The 11633-nt window shown below is 37.9% G+C and overlaps 1 protein-coding gene across 1 annotated transcript; it reads left to right on the top strand.

The window, feature by feature from the left end:
• Positions 1-5449: 5449 nt before the first annotated feature.
• Positions 5450-8762, top strand: LOC308112928 (uncharacterized protein). Its single transcript, XM_080468756.1, has 6 exons — positions 5450-5564; positions 5874-6029; positions 6300-6452; positions 6855-6998; positions 8152-8292; positions 8402-8762. Exons 1-6 carry the CDS (start codon positions 5474-5476, stop codon positions 8416-8418), a joined length of 702 nt encoding a protein of 233 aa, XP_080324882.1. The 5' UTR covers positions 5450-5473; the 3' UTR covers positions 8419-8762.
• The last annotated feature ends 2871 nt before the right edge of the window (positions 8763-11633 follow it).

Here is an 11633-nt window from a genome sequence, read left to right as displayed (position 1 = left end):
TGAAGACTGTGCAAAGTTGACAGATACTGCTTGTACCACCTGTCCCAGAATGTGTATGAGACACTTTCAACTCTTCGTCACTGTTGTTTGAGTACGTCTTTATCTCCAAATTCTCCAGCTGGAGTGAGACAAGGGTATCCTTCCTGCATGAGGAGTGTGGCAGGCGTGATAATGAATGGATCCGCAGGATCTGTTGACACGGGCAATAATGGTTGTTCACAATAGCAGTGACCTCAAACTTTGTGTGAGTTTGGGAGATCAACAAAGAAGAACAACAAAGCATTCGTTTGCATAGTGTTATGCCGGGCTCTTTGGGGAGCACAACAAAGAAGGTAGGTTGACACAGACCCGTTTTTGAATAAAGTAATGATTTATTGAAAGTGCTCAACTAAAATAAAATTAAGGGTAAAATCAACCCAATACCAACCCAAACAACCCAAGGTAATTGCCTGAAGGGAAAGTTCCTGGAAGGAGAGTGTAGGAGAGAGCTTGGATTCACCAATCCCGTGGATGACGTCACGGGGTTAAGGAAAGGTGTTAGGAGGCTTCCTAAAGGAGTAAAAGGCGATCACGTTAGTGTGGCAGTCGGACCACACTTTCACTTAGTGACGCCATAATAATGCGACGGCGGCGCAAGTTAGCGACGTCCACCATGGTGGGGAAGGAACTACAAGTTTCCGAAAATGGACTACAAAAAGCGCATTTGGGTTTTAGATGATTTAAAGTTGTTCAAGGCAGATTATTGCGTTGGTAACTTACACGATCTGCTCTATTTTTCCGTGAGTTCCTAAAGGCAGATTTCTCTGTCCGTAACAAAATATGATGGTCAAGATACTATGAGATAAGACTATATAAATACTCTTCTGGAAGCTGCACAACCAGGAGAAAAACTTTTAAATGACAATTTGGAATAAGTTGAATTGAATTGAACTGAACTGAAAATTTATTTCGGACATGTGGGCACAAATGAAATTGTTCAAACAATAACAACAAATTTACATAAAAACACACATAACAAATAAACGTAACAAGCCAAAAATAAGTGATTAAATAAATAATGCCCAACCATAACCGAAAAGGAGTAGGACGAAGCCTGAGCTTATTTACTCCTACCCCTTTCCCACCCGAACAATGAATCATTTTACACACACACACACACACACACACACACACACACACACACACACACACACACACACACACACACACACACACACACACACACACACACACACACACACACACACACACACACACACACACACACACACACACACACACACGCACGTATGTATGTATGTATGTATATATATATATATATCTTCTTTATATATAGCTCGTCCTCCTCCCTATACTTAGTGAAAACTGAACACTGCCTGTGCTCAGATTCCAATCCATTCCACAACGTCACTCCACATATTGAAAGACAAAATGATTTTAGAGTTGTGCAAAATCTCCCGTGTTTTAGCTTTAAAAAGTTTTGACTATTTGTAGGAAGTTGATTTATCCATTATTTGTGCAGTTTGAAATTGCACCAGGTCAGTGAATTTTTGTATTTTTGATTTGAAAAAGAGTGACTTTGTGTGATCTCTATACCCAGTTTTAGGAATTATTCTTATCGCTCTTTTTTGTAGAATTGTTAGCGGCTGTAGTGAACATTTATAAGTTAATACACATTGATAGTTTAAAAAAAAAAAATCTGAGGTGACTTATTTTGATTATGATTAGACCACTGCACGAGACCTGGTCATTCACACCCACCAGGTGAAGAAATGGAACACAACTTGCTCCACTGGCTCTCTCCTCTTCAGTGGTTATAGCAGAAAAAAAAGGGGCGTATTTACTTTGTGCCTTTAATTGGGCGTGAGGCAGATTTTTCTGGTTTGGTAACCTGTATATTCAGGTTTTTGTTTGTTTTGTTATTTGCATTAGAAGAACATCATTTTGAGTTGCTTTTTTTTTGTCATTGTTTTTGACGGGAACAAAAATATTTCCTTCAATGTGTTAAAAGTAATGACTTAAAGAAAAGTAAATATTTTCCAAAAATGTTGTTCTTGAGTTTTTTGAAGTACTGACTAAGTATTTCTTTCCTCTCACATGTGCCTTGTGTTGGATTGAGTTTCCTTAATTATGCATCTATGTCCTCTTTCTTTCTAGCTATTTGATATGAATTGTGAGATTCTTTGTGTACATTTGGAAGACCTCTGCCCCATAGCAGGTGTTTATTTGAAAATGGAGAGAGAGAGAGAGAGAGAGAGAGAGAGACAGAGAGAGAGAGAGAGAGTCACGATTCACACTCAGACTCAGGCACGGACAGAGACACGGAACCAGGAATTCTCTCAAGAGTATTTTAATTAATAAACGTGCAAGGACATATAGTAGTAGTGATAGCCTCTCCAAAGTTTGGATTTTCTGGGTGGAAATTTTCTGGAGGGGGAATATTGAAGAGATAAGAAGTGTGTTAAAGTTGATGGCTGCTCTTCTGTCATCCTGACTTTCCACAAAGGGGTGCCACAGGGCTCTGTGTTAGGTCCCTTGCTATTTATTTATATCAATTATCTGCGAAAAAATGCCCAAAACGAGAACTGTTATTTATTGTTTTGTGAACACTTTGTCATTGGCTGTTGAGCGATTCCAAGCTGCTCTCGTATAAGCATTGTTTGGTAATCTTGACGAAATCTAGAGACAAAACTAATTGTCGCTCAACTGAATTTACATCTCAAGGAACTCCTGTTGAGATTCTTTCTACCTTCAAATACCTAGATATCACCTTTGAAGACAGATTTTCTTTTAAACTCTGTAATTAAAACCTGGCAATTAAATAAAAAATTAGATTGGACTTGTGGTTCCATAATATATCTTGGTTTTCTTTTGTTTTGAAACAGATCTTTGCTGCTGCTACTTTTATGCCAACCATGATATTGTACTGTATATTAATGCCTGCTCTACCTCGTTTCATATGCTGGATGCCACTTATTAAGATTCATTACCAGCTATAAATCACTCGGTCATCACTGTACTCTGTTTGTCCTGGTAGGATGGTTGTTTCTGTCCACTCCACTACTGCGCTGCTATACCTTCAGTTAGAAAACAATGATTGGGCTGCTTTCATCACACAACTGCATATACCTCACTTTAACATCAAATCCAACAGAAAATTTGGGTTCTTCGGACTTTCTATCTGTTTCTACCCTCAGAAACATGGAGTGAGTTTGGAAAGAGGGAATTCTTGTACTCCGCTCCCTCTGCCTGAAACACTGCTCAAAAATCACTAAAATTACAGGAACTTATCTGATTGCTAATTGTAAAAATCACGTCAAATACTTTTTAATGGATGATTGTGGAATGTGTAGATGATATATTGCTTTGCACTGTCATCATGTTTGTTTTGGCGGTCTTTTAGCTTGTGTTTTGGTCTTTTGTGCTGCGTCATGATTATATCTCTTAAAGTTACCCCCTTCTCTCCTCCATCCGTCCCTCTCTTTCCTCTTGTACTCCCCCCCATCCCATACTGGACTATGTAACATAACCCATCCACCAGGCTCTGGGATGTTGTCTCTGTGTCTATCATCCTTTGTTTTAATGCTGCCATTTTGGCCAGGCCTTGCTTGTATAACAGATCAATTGGTCTTGAGCAAGTGCCTGGTAAAATTAAGATGGAAAAAATTTAGACTGTGCTGGTCACTCCATGTTTTCAAGCTTAACATCTTGTTCTTTTTTCCTAATATAGTTCTGCATTATCTTGAAAGTTATTCTGAGCCTGGCAAAGAATATTATCCAAAATATTGGTATAGGGTAAAGTTGCAATGTGCCTAAACGTCTCATTGGCTTGGTCCCCTCTTGGAGTGCTTGAAATGCTCACAGTGGCCTCGTAGATCTCACCAAATCCATGCCTCTCTCTCACTCAATGGTGTCACAAAATTCCTTTACTTTTTCCAGACAGAACAATCCAAACATCCAATGCTTTGCTCTGCAGTATTGCAAAGAGCACATCTGAATACTCAAAGATCCTGTTAAACATGTGACATATTAGCTTTAGAGATAACTGACCTCTCCTCATGATGTCCAACTGTTTGTCCGGGTGCTCTCCAGAGCCTTTTCCAACAGACTGAAGACTTTCTGGACCATTGGTAGAAATTTAGCAAAGCTACTGTGTTCCTGATAGGTCCACCATGGGTAATATTTTTCTTGCACATGATGTGATTGACTTAGTCAAATTCCTCAATTTAAGTTGGGGTGTTTCTGGGTTCACAATGTTCTGACAAAATATTTGTTCAAGTGACAGCCTGAAGAGAGCTCTTGGTCTTTTGTTTTGTGAGCTGTTACAAGACAACAGAGCCTTGCCCACATGTGCGTAGGCGGGTGATCTAAGTTTAGAGAACAACTGCTTTTACAAATACGTATTCACCTTCAATGAAGAAGGTAAACCAAATATGATTAGGAATTACTGATCAGTTAAGATGACTAAAGAGATTTGCTCGCGTTTTAAACTACTAGTTTTAAACTACCACAATGTCATTGTTGCTGGCGGCCAGTCTGGTACCATTGTTTTAGTTTCTTTATATAACATAAAACACAAAATCTTTCTTACAAAATAAACAGCCAAGTGGGTACTGCCAAAAAACATTCAGGTCGTACTTGATTTATCTGTTGATAGTTAGAAATCATGCAGTTTTTATTTACACATTTTGATGGTGTTCGCTCTGCCGAGTGCCCGGTCAGTATCTATTCTGTTCTTTGAGTGAGTAAATTCATGAATATATATATATTTTTATTTAGTTTCATTATAATTTGTAAAATGAAGAAATCTTTCAACAAATGTACGGTAAACAGGTAAGTGAGTACTGCCAAGATACATTTAGATTATAATTGATTTATCTGTTGATAATCAGAAATCACGCAATTTTTACATACACATTTTGATCACAATTTGCATGATATGGTAATTCCACATCAGTTCTGTGCTCCATCTTGTACTCTAATGTAAAAGCAACCTTGAAACATCACTGAAGATCAGAGCAGTTGTGTCAGCTAAGGCAAAGACGATCATGGATTAAAGTAAAGGTCATTTAAGAAAAGCTGTAGGATTCAGATAGTTAGACAGTTCACATGTTACCAAAGGAGGAAGAAACTAAATAACTACAGGTTATGTTTTTTGGTTTGTTTTTTTTCTCATGCTGCTGAGATGATCACATGTTGACATTTTTGAAGGGTGGAGAAACCATTCTAACTATTGTGTTTTTTCAGTCAGTGAATTCTTGTTGATATAATTATATTTTTTTTGTGAGAGCTTTACCCAGTACAAAAACAGCAATAAAATGAACGAGGAACGTCAGCATACTTATCTATTAACTACAAGAGTATAATAGAAGGAGGATATCAATCTTTTATCTGAACTGCTCTGCATCAGTATATAAGTACAGAGATTTTTGCCCAGACAGTTGTCGTATCCTTGTGTGTACAAAGTGAAGACATGGAGGGACGCTTGTCTGCAGTCTGTGCATTGATCCTGGTTCTGGGTGCAGTTGGGCACTCGGATGCAGAATCAATTCGCCCGATTAGAGGTAAGTTTGTCTTCCATGTTTTAAACCCAACAGAGAACAATCGGTTGTATATATTTTTGTTCCGCTGTTTTCTATAGTAGCCCAAATTTTATTTAATAGCAGCAACACAGTTAAGGTGGTAAGATTGAATGGTAGGTAAAAGGTTATCTGCTTTTAGTTAGAAAGACAATGTTCTACTTGTTTCATGCTGTTTTATCTTTCCTTTGGCTGAATCTTCTTGATCATGTTCTGTTAAAGCACAATCATGTGTTGACCTTTTTTTGTGTCTTTTTTCAGCTCATTAAACATGATGATTTCTCTGTCCTTCAGATCACCCTGGAGTGTGCCCTCGTCCAGCCTTTTGCGACAACTTGCAATTCTGTGCCACAGCTCGGTTTGCTGTTTGCTCCCATGACAGTGAGTGCAACATAGATGAGAAATGCTGCGACAATGGATGTGCACGTGTGTGCACGAAAGCCATTAGAGGTAAGATGGAAATCAAGTCACACTATTAAACATACCTATTGTAAGATGTAATTAAGTGTTGCTGGTTTTTTTAATTGTATTTGGTACTTTAGTAAAGTATAGTTAGTTAACTTGAAGACATCAATATGTAAATTGTTAAGTCCAGTGTTTCGCTGTTGTCATGTAAAATAGACTTAAAGGTTATTTTGACACTCTTTTACAAAGCAAGATGGCTCACAAATGACAATTGTTGTGTTCGTCTTGTATGTTTTGTGTTCTATGTGTTTTCAGTCAAGCCAGGAGTGTGTCCTCGCTTTCCCTGGATTAGGGATAGGATTTGTGTGCTCAATGTGAGACCTGTGTGCATTGATGACTTTAACTGTCCTGGTAATGAGAAATGTTGCAGGGATCAGTGTGGACCTGTCTGTGCGAAACCACTCAAAGGTAAGAATGGAATAAAATGACCATCTGTTTCCAATACAGTTTAATATTTGAGATCGTAACAAATAGTTAAACTTGATAATAATAATAATAAATAGTTTTATCTTGATTGCTTGTTTTAATTTTTTACGTTTTTTTTTTCTTAACAGTCAATAGATACATTGTGCACACTAACTGTTTTATAAGTATTTATACTTGTTGTTTTCTTGTTCTTTTCATTCAACTGAACACTGCCATGCAAACTGTAAACCTTCCTTGTGCTTTTACCCACTTTCAAATCCGGAGCTTCCAAATCTTTACTTAGGTCTTCTTGGATAATAATTTGTTGTGGAGGAAAAGACCTGACATTGTTTAAAGGAAATCAGCATTCACTGTTTTATATTGTTGATTTATCTTTCCCTTCAGTCAAACCTGGATTGTGCCCTGACCTGAAATCTTTGAAAGCTTTGGCGGATCCTCAATGGTGGCGTCAATGCTCTCATGACTATCATTGTCCCAAAAATGAGAAGTGCTGCCTGAAGGGATGTGAATCTATGTGCGTTGAAGCAGGTAAGGTGTCAATGAAATTACATCATATTCTCAAATACTTCCTGTGTGGTTTAGGGTTTTCTTTCATTTTTGTCTTTTTAATGGTACTCATGCATACAACAGTGTCATCACCAGGAAGGAAGGATTGTTGTGTGTCCTCGGCCTACAAATGACACTTTTTTTTTTTAAAAGCTTATTTAATCCTATAAGGTCTTATTTCACACAACCCACCATTTAGTCCATTTTTATTTCCATTCAGTAGTTTAGAAAACACTCAGAGGGGATGATGCACAGGTTTCAATTAGTTTGAGGAGGTAATGAAATGCTCCTAAATCTTACATATGACACTTTTCCTGGTCACAAGATAAGAAGCTAAAGGTCCTTTGTTCCATATTTTTGTAATCGTTATGCAAATGTTCTGCTTGTGAAAATGAAAATGGCACCCTGGCAGTATGGACAATGCATGTTATATGCAAACATGAAATTTTGGGAGGGATATTAAAGAAATACATACAATACATAATCCCAATAAAATTCACGACTTTGCTATTCTTCAGATAAATGCGTCACTACCTTAGGCCAGTGGTTCCCACATATTCTCCACAGTTAACTTAAATGAGCTGGTTTGCTTCGTCCTACTGGTTGAATATGTCCAAATAATAACATTTGATGAAAGACTCAACAGATGGTTTCTGATTGTGACCACTTAAGAATTCTCTTGTTTGTGTTTTATTTAAATTCCAACACAATGCCCCTGTAGAGCGAGCGTACTTAGTCAACGATTAATTTCTTGACAGGACAAGCATTAAGAAATTGCATGATTTCAATGCCAGTCTTTAGGTTATGTTCAGGTTTCCACGGGTCTTTGCTAGCCAGTGTGTGTCTGTCTTCTCTTTCAATCATCTATTGAAGTCCTTATTTTTCCTCCATCATCATGACGACTCCATCTGTGCAGCATGCAACCAAATGCTGAAACACTCTATTCCCATGTTGAAATGAAACCTACACTAACCAATTCTATTACTTCTTACAATTGACTGTACATAATACCACCTAAATCATAATTCAGTAATTTCCTGTTATTTCAAATTTCAAATCATATATTTTTGAGTCATGCAGTGCATCAGATTGTCTCTTAACTTTGCACATTTTCATTTCATTTGTTTCACTTCAGTCAAGCCAGGACATTGCGGTCCCTCTCACTTGGAAGTGAGTTTGCGGTGTTCCAGACAACGTCCATGCTCTCATGACTTTGACTGTCCCCATGACTGGAAGTGCTGCAAAAATCAATGTGGAAAAGTCTGTAGCCCACCATGTGAGTTATAAATATGAAAAACTCCAGAGATTTATTTTTAAACCCTTATTGTGTCGTGTGGTTTTTTTTTTCCTCCAATTTGCAAGTGTTTTTCTTCTCTGTTTTGTAGACAACTGGCGTGGTTGATGTCTGTCAAAGAAGGTTGAAGGAGAAAAATGTTGAGAAGAAAAGGAATTCAACAAGACGACTGGCTGCCATACCTGCAGGGAGCCCTGCTGACTCAACAATCTTCTACATATCTGGCTGCATCTTCTGGGATTCTTAATGCGAAAACTATCAAAAAAAACAACCCAAAAAACTTAAAAACCAAACTGGACAAAGCAATATATTATCTGAGATTTTTCAACTAAATTCCACTTTTGATCTTTATATGATGAATCCTTTTTTAGTTAAATAATGGTATGGTAACTGTCGCTCCGACTGTCTGAATATCTTTAATATCAGCAAATAAAAAGAAACTACTGCATCACAAAATGCTCTGTGTTTTGCCATTTATATTCACAATCACATCAATTTTATGAATCAATTTATATCCACAATACTGAGCATAGTTAAGTGGTCATGTATTTCTAGTTTAGTTTTAGAGGCAGTAAAGTTTATCTGCTCTCTCAGGGGTTTTTTATTCTTCAAAAAACGATGAACAAACAGAATCAGTCAAGATCTTGTTCTTGCATTACAGCTTTAAAGAACATAAAGAGATAGACCTTAATAACAGTTGAGTGATCAATTGAATCTTTATGTTTTTCTTAATCACAAATCAATACATACACTGAGTGTGGTGGGATTAAAGAAAGGTTAGAAGCTGAATAAACTGCCTGCTGCATGTTAATACAGCTTATAATAAACTAAAGTGTTTGTCAATGTGGGTGCCATTATGTCAGCCTTTCCTATAACTGGCTAAATCACATTTCACCACATCTGCACAAATAACTTTTGACCATTGAATACAGTTAAGCAGCACAATATGAACATCATCTTAATGAGTTAAAAAGCACATTCATAATAATGTCAGAATAACAAAAAGACACTTCATGAACACTGATGATTGAATAAAAATACAGTTTCAGTCTGACTCTGAACACAGCAGACAGTATTGACAACAACAAATATTAAAATGACACAGTGACGTGTCTGCCCAGTACAGGGTGTCCGCTCTTACCGGGTCTGCTCCTCAGAGGTTCTGCTGTATTGAAAACAGCAAATACTAAAATGACAAAGACAACATTCAAATACATTTGTCAACATTACTTGAAACTACACACAAATATCACAGTATAGGCCCAGTGTACCACATATATTAATTGTGTGAAATGTAACATAAATGCATCTGAAGTCCAGTTTGATACAAGAAGCTGCAACATGTAAGTAAGAAAAGACATCTACAAGATAAACAACATCAAAAAGGTTACAAATATCACAATGAATCTTAAGGTCAGTCGGAAGTAGAAAACAATAGAGCATTAGCTGGTATAGTTTAGTTTAGTTTACTTGTTTGTAATATTCAATGTGAGTATTTTTTTAAGGAAACACCATCAACTTATGAACAGTCAAAGTCAGCATGGTTGAGTTGGGCAAAGAGTGAAGCTTTAGCGATCAGACAGTGGTAGGATAAGACAGTTTCTTACTGAATAGTGGGTTATAGTGGGGGCAAACAGGACTCTGGGTATTAAGTGGGATAAAGTGTGTGCCAAGTTGTCTCAATGGAAATGGTTGCTACCTCAGTTGCCCTACAGGGGAAGAGCTCTGGTTTCAACAACTTGGTCGCCTCAACTCTGATCATGGTGACGCCACCAAGAGGACTGATAGAGGAGGTTCAGATGATCCTCCTGAATCTTTTCTGCTCTGATAAACACTGGGTGAGGCCTGTAGTCCTTTATCTGTCTGTGGCTGAAGGACTAATGGACATCTGGTTGAAAGCTGCAGATTTCAGACTCACCACTGCACAGCGTTTGCTCAATGGCCGTGGAGCAAGGTGGATGGACACTGCTCGCCTACTGCTGAGGAGGGTGGGGTGGCTTGGGTATGACAAGCAGCAATTCCTGTGGAATAATTTATGAAGGGGACTTAACTGGTCTAGTTTCTTTTTACACCTCTGTCCTCCTTCCCTGGCTGGTTTTTCTCCCCAAACACGCAAAAAGGAAAACGCCAGGCATGTGGATGTTTGAAGAACCTTTGTTTTTCAACAGGTTTCTTCAGCCTCCAGTACTGCAGTCAACAAGTCTGAAGGTCAACCTGAGGAAGGCAGGAGTCACCAAACTGGACCATCGACTCAACATAAAGGACACATCTTTGGAAAGCCTGAAGCACACGATGGAAATCTCCTCCATCACATTCATGAAGAGAGTTGAATAGGAAGTCTATACCACCCTGCCCCCACTGGTGAGAAGTTTAGTAAACAATTGTTCTCTTCCTGACCAATGGGATGATGAGAGTGACTATAAATTCCCCCCTCTGTCCATCAGCCCAGACATTGGAGAGAAACACCTGGGAGGTGATCAACTTCTGTCTTTTTCAACCCCGGCTAGAACCACAAACAGGTACAGAGCACATCTTAATCCAGGGTGAGAAGATGAATGTTGTTTTTTATCATCAAACTAAAACTTAATTTCCTTTATTTGTTGAAAGGAAAAATATGTTGTTGAACTCATAGACTTTATTTTCGGACTTTGCAAAAATTTGGCTTACTGTCACAGGCTCAGTTGGAAGAACTGTGAAGAGAACAGGGGCAGTTTGGATTCAGTAGTGATTCTGAAAAGATTGATGAAGGTTCTTCGACTCAGAATTGAACATTCACAGTGTTCAATGACGGACAATTGAGAATGTTTTTTGTTTTGTTGGTGATAATGATGTGTCTCTCTCTCTCTCTCTCTCTCTCTCTACCTCTCATCTATTAATCAGAGTAGTTTATCTGTCTGAACTACTTTGTAACTGCATGTAAGCACAGAGCTCTTTGCCCAAACAGTCGTTGTATCTTTATGTGCAGGAAGTGAAGACATGGAGGGACGCCTGTCTGCAGTCTGTGCGTTGATCCTGGTTTTGGTTGTAATTGGTTCACAAGCAATTCTACCGATTGGAGGCAAGTTTGTTTTACACTCTATAAACCAACAGAGGTAAAATTTGTGTATGTTTATGTTGGTATGTTGTTTTCTATATTAGCCTAATTTAATGACAGCAACACAGAACATAAAAGTTCAGGTGGTAAGATGGAATTGAAGGTAAAATTCTTTCTTCTTTTAGTTTCAATGACAATGTTGTACTTGTTTTAGGCTATTGTATCTTTTCTTTGGTTGAATCTTCTTGAGGATGTCAAAGCACAATAATGTGGGTTTCTGGTCTTTTTT

The sequence above is a fragment of the Lipophrys pholis genome (genome assembly GCF_963383615.2).
Source record: "Lipophrys pholis genome assembly, chromosome: 8".
NCBI lineage: Eukaryota > Metazoa > Chordata > Actinopteri > Blenniiformes > Blenniidae > Lipophrys > Lipophrys pholis.
Note: the sequence above shows the minus strand (reverse complement) of the source record. Positions and strands in the feature narration are given on the sequence as shown.

What these genes read in the sequence shown, in the direction of transcription:
- LOC308112928 (XM_080468756.1), top strand. Translation starts at nt 5,474, where the DNA reads ATGGAGGGACGCTTGTCTGCAGTCTGTGCATTGATCCTGGTTCTGGGT. An exon ending in ATCAATTCGCCCGATTAGAG is followed by an intron (nt 5,565 to 5,873) that starts GTAAGTTTGTCT and finishes TCTGTCCTTCAG; the next exon opens with ATCACCCTGGAGTGTGCCCT. An exon ending in GTGCACGAAAGCCATTAGAG is followed by an intron (nt 6,030 to 6,299) that starts GTAAGATGGAAA and finishes ATGTGTTTTCAG; the next exon opens with TCAAGCCAGGAGTGTGTCCT.